Consider the following 22,908-nt stretch of genomic DNA (forward strand, 5'->3'; position numbering starts at 1 on the left):
CAACCACTAATCCTATCTAGACCCCAAGTCCATTAGCTCTCGAAAGATGGACCCCAGAAGAGACAAAGACAATGGACCATGCACCACACTCCTGTCGATAACACCCTACAGTAAAACTGAGCACGCATTCTCAAAATTACACAGTCGAAATCGATTTATCACAGTGATTTTATTATACGTAACGATTGATAGCTTGTTTTATAGTTGTTGACAAACACAATAATGTTTACTATTAGAAGAGCCAATTGCTTAGACAAGACGATAAATTCCGTCTGTAGAACTAGGAACTCTTATCGTCTTGGTGGAGTTGCTAAAACACGGAATTATGGAACGAGATCGGAGCATGATTCCCCTTTTGACCATATGATCTTTCGCAAGAAACCATGGATCAGCTGGAAAACAACAGTAATTTTCTTTGCCTTCGGCTCATTCTTAGCATACAATGAGACGCTATTTAATACTTACGAAAAATTTACGACTCTCGACGAAAAGGATTCTCACAATAATGATATTTTGCCCATGCAATTGGAGTACAAATTGAAGAACTTACCAATATACCAGCAATTGTCACATCCCAAAAACGCTGACAAGTGGTTCAAATTACAGTCTTGGGAGAACTTGGACCATAATGTACTTGACAACCTGACTGTGTATACTAATGAAGATGAAAGACGTGAGAAAGCAGTTAAGGTACAAAATGAGTACAGAGAACCTACATTGACCACACTGACACTTGCCAAACCTGGAGGTATCCTTATCAAACCAGTCATCTTCCATAATATTGAAACAAACGAAGGAGTAACCATAGTGCATGCAGGTTTCAGACTCTGTGGATACCCATTCATTATACATGGTGGCATGATAGCTACGTTATTGAATGAGACGTTCAAAAGAAATGCTTCATTAACGCTGGAAACCAGTTCAAACTTGAAGGATGATTTCAAAGTTGAGAACTTGACCATTAACTACAAATATCCGACTTTTGCAAACCAATTCTTAATTGTGAAAACCAGAAAGAAGGAGAGTGTCGAAAATGACAAGAAAACGATAAGGTTAGTAAGTGTCATTGAAGATACTAAAGGACGGACCTTAGTGAAGAGCGAAGCGTTGCTACATGACACCGGAAGGGCCACCAACTGGATCAAGGAAAAGGAAAAGAACAAGAGCTGGATTCCATTCACTTAAAGACTGCAAATCATTTCTTTCTGGCTGCTAATGAGCCTTGTTTTTCAATATTTTGATGTAGAGTATCACCTAGCTTTTTTAGAGACGAGGTGGGAAATGACCATAATTCGAGATTTTATTATTCTTCTTTCCTTTGCATGTAATTTCAGATCCATCTCTACAAAAAAGATTCTCGATGAAGATTGTGTCCCATTGATTTAATATTCCTTCGAAATTCCACCCATTGGGGGGAGTATTAATTTACGAACTTATTGCAAAAAACTTCGCTATCTTTCGTCTCCAGCGTTTATCCGCTGCATAAGGCCCAAATATATCTATTATCCATTCGGTAAACTCAAGTTACAAAGCCGATATTTTCACAGCGTAGTGGATATTTTTCCATTCTGATGTACAATATAATAGCACATGTGAATCATTACAGAAACATCGGCGGTGCATGGACTATGGAAAGTGCAGCTATGCCTTTATTATCTTAATGTACCCAGGAAGACTCAGATGGTATAGTCATCGCGGCCACATAAATCTCGCAGCAAGATCCTTTTGATCATACCATGACTAAAACTTTATTTCCAAACCGGTGCCTGAACCAGCATGTTTACCATTTTTCTATTTTTTGGATAAACTCGTAATCGAAAAGGATGGACCACATGAATTAGCTATCGATCTCGAGGATTTTCTACGGGGAATACACCTTGGATACCGAACAATGAGGAGAACACGGGAGATAGGACCGATCTTGCCCGTGAGGGAATTTAAATTAGGTCGCCGGCTAGAAATACAGCCAACTGCAACTATTTCAGTGTTAGCGTCAGAACAAAGATGCAATGGATAAGCAAGTCTCCCCAGCCACACAGCGAAGAGTCTGAGGCTGAGGAAAGAAGATCCATAAGTTGCTTAGTGGCAAAAAAGCAATGGTAAGAGCTAAGATCAAGAGATTAACAGAATTAATGGGCTATTGATCAGCATTGAATAATATTGTCCCTCATAATGGGCCCTGGGTTCCAGCCACGTGCTCTGTTTCAGTTACAAGTCGCTGTTGGAGCTTCTCGTCAGTATTAGCTGTAGATAGTAAATAATAGGAATATACGGAGTACAGAGGACATGAAGGTTTTACGAGTGAATCGGAACCAACTTGGTATTAACTAGAAAATACTGCTATGGTGATAATAGCACAATGCAGATCGGGATTATCCAAGATCTCTAGTTAAACCATCAGGGGAGAGGGCATATTGAATTTTTTTTCAAAATGTGTGCATGTTGCATTACATGAGATTATTATGTACTACTTGGACGCAGTCCCTAAACGGAGCCGGTGCGGTGCGCGGACCTTTTCCGTTCCGGCTGCCAGAGACTATATTGGTACAGATGGGTTTAATTAGAGATGCTTCTACAGTACATTATTACATTGGACTTATTTGGAATTGTAAGCATGGCAAGACGGAGTCATAATTAGTAACTAATTATTAAATTACCATTATCGAAACAAGATTTCTGGTGAAAAGCTAAGGAATTTTTGGCATATATTCTCTGGGATGGAAATGAGATCATTTTTGCGAAAGCGCTTTGTCAGGCGGAACAATGTATACCCAGAAACTGGGGCAATCGAACAGGTAAGCTTTTTAAACCCAGTAAACTGTCGCTTTCGCCGTCAGCCACGCAGGGATGCGCGATGCTTTTCTCCAATGAGTTATCAACAAAGAAGGAGAATGAAGGAAGGAGACAGAGGAAAGATTCTCGCTGGTATGCACTTTGCACGCACGGCGGGGGGACAAAATAATGCGAAATTAACTTTGTTAACTCATCATCTGATATAGCTGGCGACTAATGCGATTACGTGGGCCGAGGAAGGTTTAAGTCCGTTACATTTACGTGTTCGGTAGTACTTGCGATAGACGTATCCCACACTGAAAACGGGGAGTTCTTGGTTCCATTTGTTATGCGAGTCCCCAAATGGCGATATTTTGGTTGATACTGCCGGAACTGCTGCCGAGAAACCTTATATGGTGATTGTGGTTTGAGTTGTGATTATGATTATTATGATTTTTACATTGACAACCCCACCATTCATGTGAAATGATGTAGCATCACCGTAACCTGAAAACTGAATCCTTCGGTGCTCCTACAATTCTATCACAGAAGGTTGGGAATGACTTGGCTGGCACCGACAAGAACAAACCTTCGGCTTGGTGTCCCGAAAAATACAACGGAAATACGGAAATAGCAACGAAACCAACCATAGGGAGGTTGCTTGGGAAATTCTGCCGTGCAGTGAAATAGCCCACCAAAACCCAATATGTGGGAGTCATCGCCTGGTTACTGATGACTCGATAGAATAAAAAGGAAGGTTTTGTCTTATTTTATGATCGGCCAAAGGGGAGCGGGCTCCTATTCAATGCAAAATTATTATCATCATGTATTGAAGTTGATGCAGAGTCGATCCCACGCAGAGAACTTCACCTTCGTGTGGACATACACACACACACACACACACACGTACCTCCCGCAATTAGACCATTCCATGGAAGCTACGCTTGGACTATTGTTCAAAATAGTAATTTGGAGTCGCTTGCTTGCAACACGAGAGAATGTTCTGTAAAGTTTGTAAAATAAAAATTATCCGGAGTTCTATACCGTTTCTCCGATAGTCAAGAATAGTCGAACAAATCGATTTTTATGAGGCCACTGAAGATTCCATTCTACTACGTTTGTCATAAAAAAAAAGCTCTAGAACCAATTTCAATCTTCGTTTGACCGTCGTCTAACCCCCCGTATCTAATCGACTTCTTTGCTCTTTCCCCCCATTTCTCTGGCTAACCCAAAAATTCTAATCATATCTATCACATCACCCATATTCATTCTTTCACAAAGGGTATGGAAGTTACACAAACCCGAAGAAATAACAACTTAAAAGAATGCGCTATATACAGGTCGTAACAGAAGTCCAAAATTTCATTATTTTGAAATTGAAAAATCATTAAAATGAGGCAGAGTTGGGTAGTAAAGATAGGCAATTGAGTAGAAGAAATGAGTTCTGTCGAGAAGGAAGGAACGGAGGGAGTTTCAGTTTTGGCCCAGGACTCTGCTCCTTTTTCTGGAAAGGCAATTGCGGTCGAAAATAAGGGCATATCAGCGACTCCGGAGTCGCCAGTTGAACACCAAGTGAATAGCACAGAAAACGGCACTCCGAACTCCCACAACTATTCGACTCGGTTAAAAGAGCGTCAGCATGTAGAAGAGCTCCAAAAAAAGTCGGAACTCAAGCAAAAACAGCATAATGTGGTAATTCATCCAAGATTGAAGGCAGTACCGTTTAAAGGTCTGGATTTAACTGCTCCACACAGTCATATTGTTATCAACCAAGTGGCCGAGAATAACGGGATAATGTTCTATCAATCGGACGAAAATCCCCACAATAGAAGAGGATTTAAGTATAAACCCTGTAGACCAAACCCTTGGTTTCCTTCAAACCTTTATTCAACAACTGAGATAGCACCATTTATAGTACGACCCAGTTATTTTGACAGATCGCTGGGAATTGTTCACTCGGAAGATATGAGTTTGATCTCAGCACCAAAGGGATGGAGATCAGCAAGGACCAATGTTGGAATTAGAGAAGGAAAGTACTTTTTCGAATTCAACATCGTAAGTGCCAACGAAGATAACCTGAGATGCCATGTGAGAATAGGACTCGCAAGGAAAGAAGCCGCTTTGGAGGCTCCTGTAGGATTTGATGGGTATAGCTATGGGTTAAGAGATGTCACAGGAGAGTTCATAACTTTAAGCAGACCAAAGGAAGAGTTTGTTGAAGGAGGATTCAAGTCTGGAGATACAATAGGATTTTTGGTAGAGTTTCCAACTCTTAACATTCAGAAAACGGCCGTAGATGAATTTGTCAAGTCCAAAAGAGACTTGATAAAAGCAAGCGAACAATCCAGTGCTACAAAGGACGAATCCCAGAGAAAAAGAAGAAAAACAAAGAAGGGAGAAGTAGTCGATAACTCCAAGTTTTATGCAGAAAACAATATATTGAGAGACCAAATCCCTATACGGTACAAGAATGCTTTATACTACGAGCAATATGAATACACAAACACCAAGATAATGGACCATTTGTTGAATCCGGTAACGATATTTGGAGAAAAAGCCGTTTTGGAGAAGAATGACAAAGAAAGCGAGAGTGACGTTGTTCCAATTATACCTGACTCACGGATAAGAATATTCAAGAACGGTATTGAGCAGAGTAGACGAATCGAGAACTTATTCTCTTTTTTGCCAACTGATATCGAAAATGAAGAATTGAATATATCTCCAAATACCAAACAACAACAGAACCCTAATTACAGAAATACAGACGACGGATCACTTGGTTATTATCCAATGTTGTCAGTATTCCAAAATGGAATAGTGGGAATCAATGCTGGTCCTGATTTCCGCTTCCCAATAAATGAAGATGGCGTCAAGCCATTGAGCGATAGGTATAACGAATCAGTTGTCGAAGAATGGTATTGGGATCTCATTGATGAAGTTGAAGCTGAGTACTTGGACAGTTTTGAGATACAAGAATAGTAGACCGAGGAACCAATATATTAATAGCTAATACTTAAAATACAATAATACAAAACGTTATCTCATATAGAGATCACATCTATTATAACATAACCGCGTTATTATAACATAACCGCGTTGGACAGGTTCAACTGAGAACGGGTATCAATAAAATTCTGGGAGACTGTCCCCGAAATAGCAGACGGATCAATACCTATTTGAGTTAGCATCTGATCTGGATCTGGCTTCGAGCCACTGCTTCTAATGTAAACGTCGTAGCACTTGTAGTGGAAGCTTTGGATGTGTCCATCACGAGTACTTGTATAACCCAAAGTTACAATTTCCTTACAATGATGGCATAAATGCATTTTACCTCTATTGCCTTCATCCGCTGTAGTTCCATATCTATCAATTAAGTAGTTCTTCAACTCACTCAAAGATTTAATCGAAAGTAACAATCGAGTACCATCCAAAGTCGAAATAAACCACCCATCGTCGATTAGCTTATCGACAAACGACGACGAGTCTCTTAATGTCCTGCTTAAGTTTGCTGCAACCCTCTGCTGTGCATTGACTCTCCCTATGGAGAATTGGTATCCTGAAGCCTCGACAATATCGTCTATAACCAGCTTTATCGCGTCGAGCTCTGGAACAGAATAGTTGGTATTCTGTTTGATAATGTCATCTGACACTGTATTAATGAAAATGAAGTATAACTCACCTGAAATTTCGTCCTTTTTCCTGTCGATTTTAAACCCGTGCCGTGATATGTTGGTGTTTATTGTCGATAAGCTTTTATCAAGTAAACTCTCCCATTGGAGTGGGTCTATGCCTTCTTCTTGTACTTCGTTATCTGTTTCCAGTCGCAGTTTTATGAGCTTAAAGCTCCGTAATAACTCATCATGACTGATATATTTCACCGATCGTATATACGTAAGAACAATTCTGTCAATTTCCGTCGTCACAGAACTCATTTCCTACACTACAACTACAATTTCTTACGATCTTTCACCTCAACAATAGCAAATAGAAGAAGAAAGTAGACAAAGAAGTAACAGTTCCAAAATCATTTCTTAGTACTGAAATATTTCACAGTAAAGAACGGTCGCGTCGGTGCGGCTCATGGTTTCCAAATGCGTGAGGTTGCAGCAATGGGGGAAGGGAAGAGGGAGAGGGAGGAGGAGAGGGAAGAAGGAGAGGGGGTGGGAGAAGTATGAGGAAGATTAAGAGAGACCTGACTGAGATGAAGAGTGAGAGAGGCGAGAGCAAGACGAAGAAGAAGAATTTTGCAAAGGAAGAATTTTGAAAAGGAAGAAAAAGAAGTGATCGAGAGAGTGAGAGCCCAAGATGGAGATGATATTATGATATTATGATATTTCGACGGTATTAGTGGAGTCGATATTGAACCCCTACAGGATACAATACTTACTTTCTTCCTTCTCTCCTTTACAAGATTCAACCATCACCAATGTTAGTCATCTTCTCCAATTATTCTCCCTTTGCTCCCATAAATTAGCAAAAACGGTTTGGCCCTAAATTTTATTATGGGCCGCACGTACACAAATAGCTGCAATTTTTTTGAATTTCTCAAATGATTGCAAATAGTTTGAATATCCAATGGATAGATACTCGTTTCTTTGTAAATCTACCTTGACGTATACTAAGCTGTGAATAAAATTTGAACCGTGAAGGAGCCATGTGGTTGGGAACATTCACTGCAGCGATCCTGGCTCTACTGATCCTTTTGCAACCGGTCTTCGGCAATTACGATTACCTCCATGAGTTGTCTCCTCCTTGCAATCCAATGGAAGACCCCACTTGCATCGCCAGAGATAAAGCACTAGCAACTTCTCTTTATGAACCATTCACATCAAAATCACAGCACTTCAAGGTGTTTACATGCCCTTCAGGAGTTCTGTACTGTGAACATGGTGCTAGATTGACAATTTCCGAAAGATACGACAATCCATCCATTGTATCCAACTTCTATATACTATACGGAAGAGTTGAAGTTGAAATCAAAGCTGCACATGGGACTGGAATAATAAGCTCATTTTACCTACAGAGCGATGTTCTTGATGAGATTGACGTTGCAGAAGTGTTTGGAGGAGATATTTATGAATTCCAGTCCAATTACTTTGTTAGAGGGAACACTACCACCTACGATCGAGGTGGATATCATCCAATGGCCGTTCCTCCCATGAATGAATTCCACAAGTACAGTGTCGATTGGACACCAGAGAGAATTGAATGGAAATTAAATGGCCAAACAGTCAGAATTTTAAATAAGGATAACAGTCAAGGATTCCCAGATTCGCCTATGTTTATCAAATTTAGGCTTTGGGCGGGAGGTGATCCAGATAATGAACAGGGCACTGTTGAATGGGCTGGTGGATTAACCAATTACCAAACAGCACCCTTTTCGATGTATATCAAAAACCTCAATGTTCTAGACTATTCAACAGGAACAGAGTACGCTTACGGAAATGCTCATGATGGCACTTGGATAGATCTCACTGCAAGAAAGGGAGTAATTTTTGACCAGCCTAGTGATGCCACTCCCATTCCCAAGAACAGGAACGAAGATACAGATAAACAGATTAAAGTCCCGTTATCGTTTCTCGATGAAAACCATGATAATGTAGAGTATGACATTGAATACGAGATTATTACAGATATCCCTTCCAAAGATCACCCGGCGGTTCCTACCATAGTGAATACAAACACGAATTTGGGGCCCGATGGGCACTTCGTTCAGTTCTTCAATCGAACGATGCTCAATGCCACGGCCAATCTGATGTCTCAAATTCTGGCGTCTTTGATGAAGTTGATCTACACCTTGGCACTCGAGGGGTTATTTATACTATTATGTATGTGAGAGGTAGAGGGGCTTCAATAAATAGATAGAACTAATGGTATTTATATATAGATATTACCGTAGTCCATAACTTCCTTCTCCACAGGCGACATTCTATTTTTTGCGGCCATTCTATGCTACTATATTAGTACTACTCAATTTTAACTATATACATTACTCTGTCTGTCCGTCACTCTTTCAGTCTGTCACTATTTCCCTCTCTGTCACACACATAGTCTCTCTACTAGTAACAACAACATACCCAGGGCTCCACTCCGACATAATCGACACCATCGACATTATACTGTATAACCACCGAGTTCTCATTTCTCTCCCTATTTCGGTAACTGCTGATGGGCATCTCGGTAAATCCAGTGCGAGTTTTGCTCATCGGCGACGTCATCGGGGCTCTGCTACCAGTGGATGAGGAATGAAGAGAAGAGAAGAGAGGCCACGAAATGAAATTATGGGACTTCGGAGTAACTTCTCTTAATTCAGTTTAGATCGAAATGAGCGAAGGAAAGAACGATGGAGCTTGAAAAAATGAACTCTTTAAGAACATCGATCTGATAATTCTCTCTCTTCTTTAACTTGCCTTGCTTAGCTCTAGCCAATTTCCATCTCTATCCGTCCCTAACCATCTCCGGTCAATTTCCATCCTTCTCCTTCCCTTTACCATCTCTATCTCTCCATCTCTCTATCTCTGCCCAATTTCCTTCTGTCAGCATCTCTACCATCTCTCCATCTCTGCCCAATTTCCTTCTGTCAGCATCTCTACCATCTCTATCATCCACACTCCCACCCTCTCATCTACATAGTACTCTCACCGCCCATCCCCATCCGCTTCCCGGTCCACCCTCTCATCACACACCCTACCACCCTACCACCTCACCTTCCGATGCGAAAAACACCCGTACCGCACCACCTCCACCCACCACCACCTCCTTCGGCCTAAAATCCTCCGGCGAGCGAACAGCTCGCTCCTCCCCTGACATCGCATGATAGCGACACTTCCTCACCACACGCATCACCAGATTCCTCATCCAGCGACAAACAAAATCCAATTTAGCGACAAAATGATAATCGGCCATTAATATATATAGGGACAGAAAGCGGTGCAGCATAGATTCGTAGCTAGCCAATTGGCCTAGAAATTACATAGTTAGCATCTTGAAACAGCACTGAATCCGGTACTGTGATTATTGCTATTGATATATCTGCGGTTTCTAGTCATATTTGTACCAGTCGCTTGAGTCTCATTTCTTCGGCGTCTCTTGCTGGTGTTGCAAAGAAACCGATATCCAAAAGATCTCCACACAGAAACAAGCTTTGACCGTCAAAAGAAGACAGCGAGCACCAGGAAACTCGTATTGAGCCGGCCATATCATCATTGTATTAATTCGTGTTAATACCGTCTACTTGAGCTTATTCCTTTGATTCCGAAAATTGTATCGTCCACACGCCGTAATTTCATTTTCGGAGTTGGTGATAAGTTCAACTAAAAGGAGCAAAACCACCAAAATATCACTTGAAAGAGGTCCGACAAGGAAACTAGAACTACAGTCATGCCTTCAAAAGAACCTATTCAGGGAATCAGCTTTGCTTCCCTCGTCACCAATGACCCAGCGCAGTTCGAAGAATTGGGCCGTTTCTATAACCGCTTCGGGTTTAGACTCACCAAGAACTTCTCCAAAGTGTCCAACAATGGTGCTGCTTCTGCCTCCAACAACCCAAGACTCCATTTGGGAGTGAGTAACGACTCATTACGTGAATTATGGCTCGAGTCGTTCCCATTGCAATACCTCGATGTTCATGGTAACGTCACCCCATGGCAAGAATTGGATGTGTATGATGGAGATGACTGTGAGAAACTCTCTGACTCTACCACCATTAAGATCAGATTGTCGAATTTACCATCAATCAACCATATTGCCTTGGAATTGCATTTCTTTTCCACTAACTTGAGGGCCATCCAAGCCATTTTGAAGGACTTGAAGTACGAATTTGAATATGTCGAATTGCCAACTCTGTGTGAAGTTGTTACCACTGACCCATTGGGAAACGAATTGCACTTTTCAAACACCAAAAATCCTCTTTCTAAAGAACAATTCTCCTCGGCCGACCAATACTTGGAGGTAAGATCAAAACAGATTTTGAAGAATTTGTCCCAAAAGAAAGAAGAGACTACATCTTACGCAGAAGTTCCAGAAACTGCCGAAAAGAAAAAGATCGCCGTCATGACATCTGGAGGAGATGCCCCAGGTATGAATCCTGCTGTCAGAGCTGTTGTCAGAACTGGTATTTTCCTTGGCTGTGACGTTTTCGCAGTCTACGAAGGATATGAAGGTTTAGTAAAAGGAGGAGATCTCTTAAAAAAGATGGAATGGGGTGATGTGAGATCCTTCTTGTCATATGGTGGTACTAATATTGGTACAGCCAGATGTAAAGAGTTCAGAGAGCGTTCAGGACGTTTGGATGCAGCTTACAATATGGTTGTCAACGGAATTGATGCTTTAATTGTCTGTGGTGGTGATGGTTCTTTAACTGGTGCCGACTTGTTCAGAAGCGAATGGCCATCTTTAGTCGAAGAATTAGTCACCTCTGGAAGATTAACTGAGAAGGAGGTTGCATCACACAAGCACCTCACTATTGTAGGTTTAGTTGGTTCTATCGACAATGATATGTCGTGCACTGACGCTACAATTGGTGCCTACTCAGCCTTAGAAAGAATCAGTGAGATGGTTGATTTCATCGATGCTACAGCCAAGTCTCACTCTCGTGCCTTCGTTGTCGAAGTTATGGGAAGACACTGTGGTTGGTTAGGATTGATGTCTGGTTTATCTACAGGTGCTGACTTCATATTCATTCCAGAAAGACCACCAAAAGCCGGACAATGGCAAGAAGATTTAAAGACTGTTTGTAGGAGACACAGAGAAAAGGGAAGAAGAAAAACCGTTGTCATAGTATCAGAGGGAGCTATCGACGATGAGTTAAACCCAATCTCATCCGAAGAGGTCAAAGATGTTCTTGTTGAGTTGGGTCTTGACACTAGAATCACCACTTTGGGCCATGTGCAAAGAGGTGGTACTGCAGTTGCATACGACAGAAGTTTGGCTACCTTACAGGGAGTGGATGCCGTTAAAGCTGTTCTTGAGTCGACTCCTGAGACGCCATCTCCTATGATTGGTGTTTTAGAAAACAAAATTGTTAGACAACCTTTGATGGAGGCCGTGGCTATCACCAAATCGGTAGCTACTGCTATTGAAAACAAGGATTTCGATAAAGCAATGAGCTTAAGAGATTCATCTTTTGCAGAAGCATACAACCATTTCCTTTCAACTTCTACTCACGATGAGGGACTGGTGGAGTTGCCAAAGGAGAAGCAATTGAATATCGGTGTTGTACATGTTGGTGCAGCTTCCTCAGCCATCAACGCTGCTACTAGAGCAGCTGCATTATATTCTATGTCTCGTGGTCACAAGCTCTTTGCCATCCAGAACGGTTTTAGTGGATTGATAAAAGATGGATCAGTGAAGGAATTGAAGTGGTTAGATGTGGAAGATTGGCATAATAGAGGTGGTTCTGAAATCGGTACCAACAGATCATTGCCTTCAGAAAATTTTGGTAAGGTAGCTTACTACTTGCAAAAGTTTAACTTGCAAGGTTTGATCATTATTGGTGGGTTCGAAGCATTCACCGCCTTGAATGAATTAAATGAAGGAAGAGTGAACTACCCTGTTTTCGATATACCAAAGGTTGTGATTCCAGCCACAGTTTCCAACAACGTTCCAGGTACAGAGTACTCTTTGGGTTCGGACACTTGTTTGAATGAATTGGTGAAATACTGTGATGCAGTCAAGCAATCCGCCTCTTCATCTAGAAGAAGAGTCTTTGTTGTTGAAGTCCAAGGTGGTCACTCTGGTTATGTTGCAGCATACTGCGGTTTGATCACAGGAGCAATTGCTACCTACACACCAGAAGCAAAGATAAATTTAAGAACCGTACAAGAAGACATTGATTTGTTGTTCAATGTATTTGCACATGACAGAGGCGAAGATAATAATGGTAAGATGATTATCAGAAACGAACAAGCTAGTTCGGTATTCTCTACTGAATTGATTGCTGATATCATCAAAGAAAACGCTAAAGGCAGATTTGAGACAAGAACAGCCATTCCAGGACATGTACAACAAGGTTTCACACCTTCTTCAATGGATAGAGTTTATGCCGTTAAATTTGCCGTGAAGTCTGTGCAATTCATAGAAGAATGGAACGGATCCTCTACTACTGATAGAGTCAACCCTATTCTTGGAGATGAAGCAAGCGCCGGTGTTGTGATCGGTATTCAAGGTGCCCAAGTCAAGTTCACGCCTATCAAAGACTTATATGACAATGAGGCCGACATAGAATTGAGAAAGGGTAAGACAGTCCACTGGAAGGGTATGTCCGAAGTGAGCGATATGTTGAGTGGTAGGTTATCATTAAGGGCCAAGAAACAAGAGATTAAATTACTTTAGCGAGCTTCAACCAAATAGACTACATATCTCGACTATTTTGTAGTTTTTGTTTTTAGTATTTATTATTATGATTGAATTAAAGGTATCACTATTATAATTACGAATAACAGAGAGTGTTGATGGGCTTTGACCCTATTCTCATCTGAAGTAGTGGAGAAAGAAGGCGACTGACAGCGTTCTGTCCCTGCACGATTATGCATTGAATAACATACGCATCTTCTCTCCCTTTGTTATGACGTGCAGACCCTATTCCAGATCTCCCGTCCGGAAAAGTAGTCTTTACAAGATGAAACGGGCTAGAAAGCACTGATCCTCGGTCAAGTCTCCTCAAATGGCCATAGAATGACTTGAACAATAAAACACTTCGCTCTCTGGCTGATACACGCAGAAAATTTCTGCATCGACACACCTAGGCCTTATTTGGTCTATTAAATGCATTTGCTCATACAATAAGGATTATGGGCCCTTAGACCCTTAGACCCTTAGATCCACATATAGTCCACGTTTGGGTGCCTCAATTGAGCCGTTTGATTCGAACTCTCTATAATTAGAGTGTAATTATCCTATTGCTGCGAATTCGCATTACCCAATTGGGCCCGAAAAAATATTTTGCAGCGACGAAAAATATTTCGTATCATGGAATTTGGCTGTGATTACATGCTAGCTAGCCGTACCAGGAGGATAGGTGAACGGAGGAAAGCCACACGGGTACCACAGGCGATAATGAGATAACTAAAGTTCGGTTAGCAACGGGATCTTTGGCAACCTGGGGTCGCCTTAGCAGAATACAGCAAAGCGATCATATTTTATGGGATAGCAAGTGGTTACTGGAAACCTTCGATTTGTCGGATTTGTGTTCGCAACCACTGCACAGTAATAATTCTTATTATTATTATCACTATCGATATCTCTCGAGCTTAGTCACCAGGTACCAATTACGATGACTCAAATCAGATTGTAACGAGATTGTAACGACAACCACACACGCCCCATAACAGCTGTCCCCCACATGTGTTTCCTACTAACCATTGGTTACTGGAGTGAGGCGATGTTCGCACCACCGTACCCGTATTGGCGGACTTCGCTAGTGCGGGCCGCATCAAGTGTAGAGTGCACATGCGGCAGATACAGGATACAAGCGGCAGAGTTATCTGACCCGTTCTTCTGTCATAGTATGATTAGGGATAATAAGAAGACAGTGGAGGAACCCGCCTGGAAAACAGGCCACTAATTTCGTTGTGAACATGTATTTGCTGTACATTTGCCACCATTCTCTGGTAGGACATGGAACCAAGAACACCGAGTAAACGAGCTCTGGTCTTGGTGACACCATAAAAGAAAAGACACTATGCAAAGAAAAAATATGGGGATTACTGCGTGTTATGCGCACAAATGTGACTAGAATGCGTAACGGTGATTCAAGTGCATGGTGACCATATGCTGTAGGGCAGAGTTATGGGATGGAAGAGGATGCCAAAGCATAGTCCAGATCATGGTTCGTAACAAGCCGTTGGTACCTGCCCAGTTTTGATTCAGAATGCGTTACAAAGGAGATCGGCAAAAGAAGCCGAAGTTTGCATAATCTTTCAAAGAATATAAAATGTTCTCGTTCGAAACCACAGGGCTCCAACACGATGAAAAATTACTGGAAGAGAAGATTCAATATTTTAAGTTGATAGATGGTCGAAGAGACGGGTTTTCTATCTGAAAGAAGTGCACAGACACCTTATCGAGAATAAAGTTGTGCATTGTAAATCTGACAAGGCGATATTGCATAGTCCTGGAACGACAATACAATTAAGGAATTGTTCGGTGCACATATGCGTATGCTAGGGGTTTAGCGGATATTCGGTGATTGCGGCCACGGAAGTCATTGAATTTTGCCAAACAATACGGGGCACGCCAGTTGTCGAACTAAAGCAACAGTTTTGTCGTATGGTTTACTAATGAGTAGGTTTCAACTCTCCCCAGTTTTCACAACGTTCTTGGTATTCCCACCAATCACGGGTAGCTCCAGTAACAAGCTGATTTTCATGCGTAAACAGCATATTCCTATACACAACTGGAGGATTAAACTTTAACGAGATGTATACATGCAGGCCGCGCAGATAAATCGATAACAAAAATAATTGGATTTTATTCATCATGCACATACAAGAGAATTGCCGTTTTCGGAGCATTCTGTTTGGTGTAGCAATTTGTGTGGGAAATGCAAACAAGAATATTTTATTGGCGACAATTCCACCAGGTTCGGCTGGATCCCGTTGTAGTTGCGGATATAGTTGAGAGAAGGAGTGTTTTGCGCTGCGATGATGATGATAGGACCAAAAGGTGGTTAGAGATAGTAGTCAACCAAGTGGAAATACGAACCATAATAAATGAAGGCAGATTATAGTTTAACTTCGTGGGCTGCTCTTGGCGCACGGCTACATATGATTCCCATGATCTACAGACAAGTTCACGTTGGAATCACCGTAAACTGATAGAGTTACGCCGTAGTGCAAGTAGAGATTATAGATTCTATGCTGCTGTGATTTACAGGGGAAAGAATCTTAATTGAATTGTATAGAGTTGTAACGTTTCTTAAAAAAACTTTAACTGTAACATGACTGGATAAAACAATAAGAATACAAGAATTAGCATTTGCTGCAGAAATTGGAGAAGGATACAATGGCATGTCATTTACTTATCGCATTAAACATGAAGTGAATACTAGCGAAGGAAGGAAGGAAGGAAGGAAGGAAGGAAGGAAGCCCAGGTTTACACTTAACCACCAAAGAATTATTGGTTACCCGAATAAGATTGGAAAATATTTTCTCGTATCCCTTCGGTTTTTATCCCCAAAACAGCAAAAGAAGGTTCAATCTCCCATTACACCGTCAAAGGAATAGGAGAGAAGACTATCGTCGTAGAGAAGGGTCATTCCAACATGAACCACAGGTAACATTATTACCAGAAACATAATTTTTTTAGGGGTAATCTTGTGTACCCACTTGGCCATCCACCTTTAGATTGATAGATATAAAGCGAAAACAACTCCTTTGGTTTTTGAAAAAGGAGCGGTCTACAACAAGCTTCACTATACCCAAGGTATTACCTAAATTGGATCCCAAGGCCTTACCCACAGTAAAAAACAAAAATGATTTTTAGTCCACAGAATAGAATAAGCTTAAATAAGAGGATGGTATGAAGGATACAATAGAATGCAAATCCCACCTGTATGGTACTAAAAAGAATTAACGGTTCCAGAGAGGGGATACATAGAGGCACATCCAAAAATATAAATAATTGTAGTGTGGGACATTACTAGCAATAGCCAACAACGACTACAGCGAAGGTAGAAGCTGCAGCCGCAATGAAATCATTATTATCACCGGCAAGATGTGCAAGTTCAATATAAAGAATAATTAAACTACGTAGGATAAAGAAGACAATGGTGTATTTTTCTGGCGATCAATGAATGTTTATTCTATTCTCTGGCTTGATGGCATAACCAGGAGAGGTTTACAATCCTCGGAGTAAGATTAAAATTCCCAAGGAATATTTTTTTGAAGTATTCTCTTACAGATGACTTGGGACATTTGAATCACGCCTCTAGTGCCACGCTTTGGTTATTTATCAAATGGGCGCGAAATGGAAACTACTTTAGCCTGTCGTCTAAGCATTTGTCTAGGGACTATTTTGTCATTGAATCGAGCCCCGTATAGGGGATGTTGGGCCGGCAGCCGTGCGGAAACTTCAGGGGAGTTTTGAATTTGCAATTATCTAGTTTTTAGAGTATGGACATGGCTCATCGCAGCCTTAGGGCATGGGGCCAATGAGTTGTCGAGATAAATAAAAATTCCCACCCATCAAAACAACCGTACAAATTCATCAACACCACCGTTTAGATTTCAGGATCCAGCGATTTCTTGGGGACGCCAAACTAAAATTTCACCATTTTTAACTTTTATTGTGGTAGGCTTCGAATAAATTAGCCATGAGGCTAGCAGAGCCGGCATGTCAATTTCACAGACAACACCGATGGTCCAGGATTAAGGTTTATGGTTGTGATATTTTTATGCACATTTTTACTTAACATTCACATAAGATCACTGGGAATGCAACCTCTCACCTCTGTTTGCAGAGAGATTCCGCCTTTCTGGGTGGGTCTGACAAGACATACGAGCTGGAGCCAGGTGTGACAGAACACCGTTGGCCCCACAAAACACCGCCAGAATCAACATCGTATATCCGTCGACGTTTCCCGCTTTGTTCGCCGTCGCAGACGCACCCACCACCAACTCACTGCCAGCACCGTAAGGTTACGTCAAAATTACCATTTGCACGATAATTTGCCAACGCAAATAATAATCACACAATGGGAATTAGTGAAATAATAATCCATACTCATGTCCAAGAAAATAATTATTTAAACCCACGCCGGCACAAAAAATATTGTTGCCATTAATAATATATATTTTATCTTTATTATCGTCTCAAAAAATAGCCTACTGCAGACAACAAAAGCGCTATTTTTTTTCCCATACCGCACCCCCCAACCTGGCTTGTCACCTTGGCCCCCCACCAAAAATAAAAAAACATAGTAAAAAAAAGCTCTCTATGCACAAGGTTATTTTCTCATGTACCTCCAACTATATTTTTATTTTCTACATGTTGTTCCCTCCTCTGCCGCGCTTTGTGTAACAAACACTGCGTCTAACATGCAGGCAATTCTCCTTCCCTCTCTTTTTTTTTAATTTTTGGTGGTGCCAAATTTATAAAAAGTCGTTACAACTTCGTTAACTAAGTTATATAACAAACAGAGGTTCCTGGAGTCCGAATTGGCAGCAAAACGGTACCGTTCGACGACCAAGACACCCACGGACCATACCAGCCAGTTTTTTTCCACGCTTTTCACCGCTTTCTACCCGTGGTTTCTGCCCTGAATTCACCCCCTCGGAGCCGTGCCAAAAATTGCCAAAACCACTCGAGTGTTCTCGATAGTTAGGAGGAAAGCCCAGAAAAGAACACTACCATCGGGCTATAGACCAGCAAACTGCATCGACAGCAGCTGGGATCACAGTTTCACGGAAATTTCGTGGAAAAACGGCGATTTTTCACCAAAAATAGAGCCTTTGGGAGGCTGCAATCATTAGAAATTGAACAGAAACAAGAGCTCATCAAGCCGTTTCACCAACATTGACCCGATTTTTGCCAGTTCAATCGGTGATTTCGGCGAGCCAGACGTAGACACACCGCCGTGGCAGCAATTCAAGCGATTTCAGCAATAAAAGAGCCGTAATTATTGGACAATTTTCCAATAATTGTAACCATATTGTTACCATATCATCGCCAGAAGCCAGAAATTTCATTTGGTTTCGACAGCTTTTACGTCTTTGGCCACCACCACCACCACAACCGTCACCATAACGTCGCCATTCATAGCCACAATGAGCAGAAAACTGGATCCTCCCGTCAAAAAGAATGCCTTTGTGCATAAGCTCTATACCATGCTCAACGACCCTAAACTCACCCATCTTATCTGGTGGACAGAAAACGACGGAGATCTCAACACTTTTGCGTTGTTCCCAGGCAAGGAGTTCGCCACAGCACTCACGGGTTACTTTAAGCACGGAAACGTCGCCAGTTTCGTCCGTCAGTTGCACATGTACGGGTTCCACAAGGTTTCCGATCCAAGTCCGAGCCCTAACAACGCCTTGAACCATTCCAACGGAAACTCCACCAGCAACGGAGCCAGTAATCACGACGGCAGCAACAACGGCGCTGAGGAAGTTCCTCCCGTATGGGAATTCAAGCATCTGAGTGGAAAGTTCAAGAAGGGAGACGAAGGAGCACTCATTTACATTAAAAGACGTTCTTCGTCCAACAGTTCTCGAAACAACAGCTATAATGGAGACCAGCAGCAGTTACATCACCCGCAGCTCCATCAACTACACCATCCCCATAATCAGTTACATCAGCCTGGAACCGTCGTTGTTCATTCTACGCCTTCTCCAAACTCATACGAACACCATTACTATCAACAACAACAACAACAGCATCAACAACAGCATCCACAGCAATATATCACCGGTCCGTACTATTCGGTGCCTTTACCACCACCAAACTCACAGCCTCATAGTCATACTCTTCCATTACCTCAACCAAAACCTCTTGAATCGATATCTACGCTAGTATCGTCTCATTACCCTGCTCTACAGCAGTCTCAGTACCCTTACCCTTCACCATACGCCGCTGGAACGACGCCTGCTACTGCCACCACGAGCTATCACTATGCCACGGACCACAGGCAGTCTCAGGCTCCATTTCCTCGGCCAGAAACCGTGGCAGCTCGTCATTCGGAAACTCCTTCTTCGGGGCTCTATCACACAAGCTACAGCAAGGAAACAGGCGTGGTTAGACACAAGAGCGATCCAAGCAGCAGGTCAGCAGGAAGCATCCAAGTCCAGCCCCAACACTATACTCCCAACTTGCAATTCCGCAAGATATGGGAGAACAGTGGCAGTAGTAGCAACTCTGTAGCGGTTGGAATGACTGGAGTATCGACTACTTCGTCCGTTACAACCAGTGCTGGGCTAACCACCAACTCAAGCATCAGTTCTACGTCTACAACGAGTCCTCCACTCGCCAAAAGACCTCGGAACCCATCTCTTTTGTATGATCCTTTGGCTCCAGCTCCTGCCAACGTTTCTCCACCGGCTGATACGCAAAACCACCAGCAATACCAACCACAACAGCCCCAGCAGCCTCAGCAGCAACCTCAGCAGCAGCACGGTGCTTCTCAGTACCCTTACCAGTACCAACGTTCACCTTACTTGCCTCTTTCTCGGAACAATTCGGTGACGACTTCTTCTTTCCCCAGAGAATCGTTTTCTTCAGACAGTTCCAAGTCAAGGCTGCTGTCGATCAAACTACCACCACCATCGTCTCTCCAGCGAGTCAATTCCGTTACTTCTGCCACGTCTTACCCTCTCTCACCGGAGCCTCCAAGAGAAGAGTCTCCCGTGCCAACGATACCCAACCAACATCCGCTTCCTCGGAGCATTCCAACCAACTTTGAGGCATCACAACCACAGGCTGGTTCTGGATTCTTGCCTCAGACGTCGGCGTCGATCCCAGGTTCGCCTTCCGTGGGCAACAGCAATGGTCCTGGTGCAAAGAAACCTTCATTGGTTCCACTCAGTGGCCTGCTTCACGAGAGATTGAGGCCTTCGCTCATTGAACTCCATTTCGGACCGGGTTCTGCAGCAGCAGCCAAGGCCAATCCGTCGATGTTACGTCAACAGGACTCGATTGGATCGCATTCGTCTCATAACTCGATATTCTCCAACAAATCGTCGGTTTCTTCCATCTCTTCCTTCCAGAGAACGTCGTCGTTCGGCTCGATCTCTCACCATCCCATCATGTTCGATCCCAACAACAAGAACTCGATTTCAATCAGCCCTCACGACACAGCTCCAGCCACTGGGCAAACAACGACGACAGAGTATTCTGAGGAAGTGAGATCTCCAGGGACTTTCGTGAGTTTGACCCCACCACCTTCGAAGTTGGGAGGAAAGTCTGCCAACAGCACCAACTCTCCGATTGTGAGATCGACGTCGATCCCCACCACGGTGAGAAGGTCGTTGACCAGCTCGCCATTTACGAAATCCACCAATAACGGAGCTGGAGAAGACACCGACAAGGAAGACCGCACCAATAAGAAGGTTCTGGTGAAATCGTTGTTGGAAGACTCTTCCTCCAATGGGAAGAGTATGATCCACTCCGTCATTGCAGAGGATGCGGGCAGCCAGGAGCAGCAGCAGGAGATTAAGAGACAGAGACTAGCTTGAGGAAGCCGTGTTTGAGGTGACCCACAGGAGGTGACGTGGTACATGCTGTTATGATTTCAACATCACTCGATATCTTCTTAATGTTATTACTACTTTTATTACTATGTTATTACGAACCTTTCTAATTATTTTATCTTGACTCTACTCTCATGGATCAACACCGTTTAAAAGAATTGGAACATTCCATCCAACATCATCCACTCAAAAGCATTCCCACCAGAAGTCATTACAACGGCCCGGTTCGTTGATAGGACGTCTAACCAATGGTGTGGACAGGCAAAACTGTTTATTTCTCAGAAACAAGGGCCATTAGAGGCTGTCCGTTGTGTCTCTTTAGCTCTACTTGTTTATAGTGAAGTTATGACGGCAGAGATTGGAGGACACATCCTTTAGCTGTTTAATATAACTTTGTATTATTGGTTAAGCTTGACGATCCAATACATATACATTTAGTACGATATTGTAGGGGTAATGGTGGGTAGACCACAGCAGACTCTGGCTATGGACAATTGCTGGAGTTCTGGTTGGTTGTTGTATTGTTAAGAGGCTGGTTCTTGTATTGGTAGAAGCAGCTGTGGAAGAGGTATAAGCCGTATAAGCCGTATAGACCGTATAAGCTGTGTAAGCCGTATAAGCCGTGAAGACATATAAGCCTTGAAAGCCGTATCCTTAAGGCTATACTAATCTTAAACAACGGTTTCGGTTTAAAAGGTTCTTTTATTATAAAAGAAGCCGTGTACAAGCCGTATCGTCTTGGCTATTATTACTATTGTGATAAGCTCTCTGGTAAGCTCTTCTGATAAGCTCTTCTGGTAAGCTCTACTTACTGTAGAAACTTCGTATCAAACGACGGTTTATATGATAATGTCTTTGTTATGGGAATGGCATTTCCTTCTCTTCAACATCTCCATTATCATCAACTCTATATAAAATCTCTTCACATCACCTCTTCACATCAACCTTCACTTCTCTAGAATGGTCGACCTTTCTTCTTGCCCAATTTGCTTTCCAATAACATCCCTGATCCCTTCTTGACAGTTCTACTCTTCAAGATACTGCTTTCATCGTCGGAATCCTCTTCATCTCTGGAACTGGCTTGTTGCTGAGTTCTTCTTGGATGATGTTGATGATGATGGTTATTCGATTCTTTACCGACTCCACCATGACTTCTTCCGTTATTAGTGGTATTAATAATGGTAGTATTACCAGTATTACCACCACCTCCCTGCTTATGACGAATCTTCTCTCGATTCGTATCTCTCATCTTATTCATCAATGCAAGCATTGGCTTCGACGACGACAACTCCTTTCTACCCCTGCTAGTACTTTCCTGCTTGATCCCGTTCATCTTGCCGTCATTAGCAATGAAATCCCCGATTCTACTAATGTCTTTACTCGAAGTATCGTTCAACGATGAAAGACTGGCTCCGTTGGGAATGATAGGTAAGTTGAAAAACGACTCATTCGCCACGGGTTCGTTCCCTGAAGCAGCAGGTGTCTTCAGTGCCATCTGGTGGCCATCTCCAACCGTCATGGGCTTCAACCAGCTCAAAGCTTTGGCATTATTCTGTGCTAAACTGAGTTGAAACCGTGCTTGGAGCTCTTCTTTCTGTTTGATTTCGTTTCTTCTGTTGACCTTTGACATTATTCTGGGTGGTTTCTTGGAATTTCCTCGGGTATAACCGATCTCAGGCCCACAATGACCCTTTATGGCTTCAAAAACTCGGTGAAACCCCGATTTTTCACCCTTTCTAGCCCAATATCTTCACCAGATCAGTGGTGAAATTAATGATTGTTACCAGTTTGGTGTATAAATGAACACAACAAACACAATAAAAAGCCGATAAAACCTGGAAAAAGCACGGTGTAGGACAATGTAGCACTCTCTACAACGCTCTGGCTTCTTCTACAACCCACCTACAACACAAGGAACTCGATAACAAGGCCATACAATGCCATCAGAACCATT

The 22,908-nt window shown here is 42.4% G+C and overlaps 7 protein-coding genes across 7 annotated transcripts; 5 read left to right on the top strand and 2 right to left on the bottom strand. All coding sequences in view use genetic code 12, as the record gives it.

The window, feature by feature from the left end:
- Positions 1–222: 222 nt before the first annotated feature.
- Positions 223–1,185, top strand: RJT20DRAFT_134234 (uncharacterized protein; the record flags this gene model as incomplete). Its single annotated transcript, XM_064918289.1, has 1 exon — positions 223–1,185. One exon carries the CDS (start codon positions 223–225, stop codon positions 1,183–1,185), a length of 963 nt encoding a protein of 320 aa, XP_064775008.1.
- A 2,810-nt stretch (positions 1,186–3,995) lies between these two features.
- Positions 3,996–5,802, top strand: ASH2 (Ash2p). Its single transcript, XM_064919820.1, has one exon. It carries the CDS (start codon positions 4,210–4,212, stop codon positions 5,749–5,751), a length of 1,542 nt encoding a protein of 513 aa, XP_064775009.1. The 5' UTR covers positions 3,996–4,209; the 3' UTR covers positions 5,752–5,802.
- Positions 5,803–5,824: 22 nt separating this feature from the next.
- Positions 5,825–6,763, bottom strand: RJT20DRAFT_127032 (uncharacterized protein). The gene has a single exon (XM_064916902.1). The coding sequence runs from the start codon at positions 6,702–6,704 to the stop codon at positions 5,853–5,855; it is 852 nt and encodes a 283-aa protein (XP_064775010.1). The 5' UTR covers positions 6,705–6,763; the 3' UTR covers positions 5,825–5,852.
- Positions 6,764–7,348: 585 nt separating this feature from the next.
- On the top strand, positions 7,349–8,608 carry CRH12 (Crh12p; the record flags this gene model as incomplete). Its single annotated transcript, XM_064918617.1, has 1 exon — positions 7,349–8,608. The coding sequence occupies exon 1, from the start codon at positions 7,427–7,429 to the stop codon at positions 8,606–8,608; it is 1,182 nt and encodes a 393-aa protein (XP_064775011.1). The 5' UTR covers positions 7,349–7,426.
- Positions 8,609–9,932: 1,324 nt separating this feature from the next.
- PFK1 (6-phosphofructokinase subunit alpha) lies at positions 9,933–13,224 on the top strand. Its single transcript, XM_064919821.1, has one exon. It carries the CDS (start codon positions 10,153–10,155, stop codon positions 13,102–13,104), a length of 2,952 nt encoding a protein of 983 aa, XP_064775012.1. The 5' UTR covers positions 9,933–10,152; the 3' UTR covers positions 13,105–13,224.
- A 5,312-nt stretch (positions 13,225–18,536) lies between these two features.
- SFL2 (Sfl2p) lies at positions 18,537–20,939 on the top strand (the record flags this gene model as incomplete). The annotated part of the gene is made up of 1 exon (XM_064918290.1): positions 18,537–20,939. The coding sequence occupies one exon, from the start codon at positions 18,537–18,539 to the stop codon at positions 20,937–20,939; it is 2,403 nt and encodes an 800-aa protein (XP_064775013.1).
- A 485-nt stretch (positions 20,940–21,424) lies between these two features.
- On the bottom strand, positions 21,425–22,832 carry RJT20DRAFT_36002 (uncharacterized protein). The gene has a single exon (XM_064919822.1). The coding sequence runs from the start codon at positions 22,582–22,584 to the stop codon at positions 21,910–21,912; it is 675 nt and encodes a 224-aa protein (XP_064775014.1). The 5' UTR covers positions 22,585–22,832; the 3' UTR covers positions 21,425–21,909.
- Between the last annotated feature and the right edge of the window lie 76 nt (positions 22,833–22,908).

The sequence above is a fragment of the Scheffersomyces xylosifermentans genome, assembly GCF_036884685.1.
Source record: "Scheffersomyces xylosifermentans strain CBS 12540 chromosome Unknown RJT20scaffold_3, whole genome shotgun sequence".
In the NCBI taxonomy this organism is placed as follows: domain Eukaryota; kingdom Fungi; phylum Ascomycota; class Pichiomycetes; order Serinales; family Debaryomycetaceae; genus Scheffersomyces; species Scheffersomyces xylosifermentans.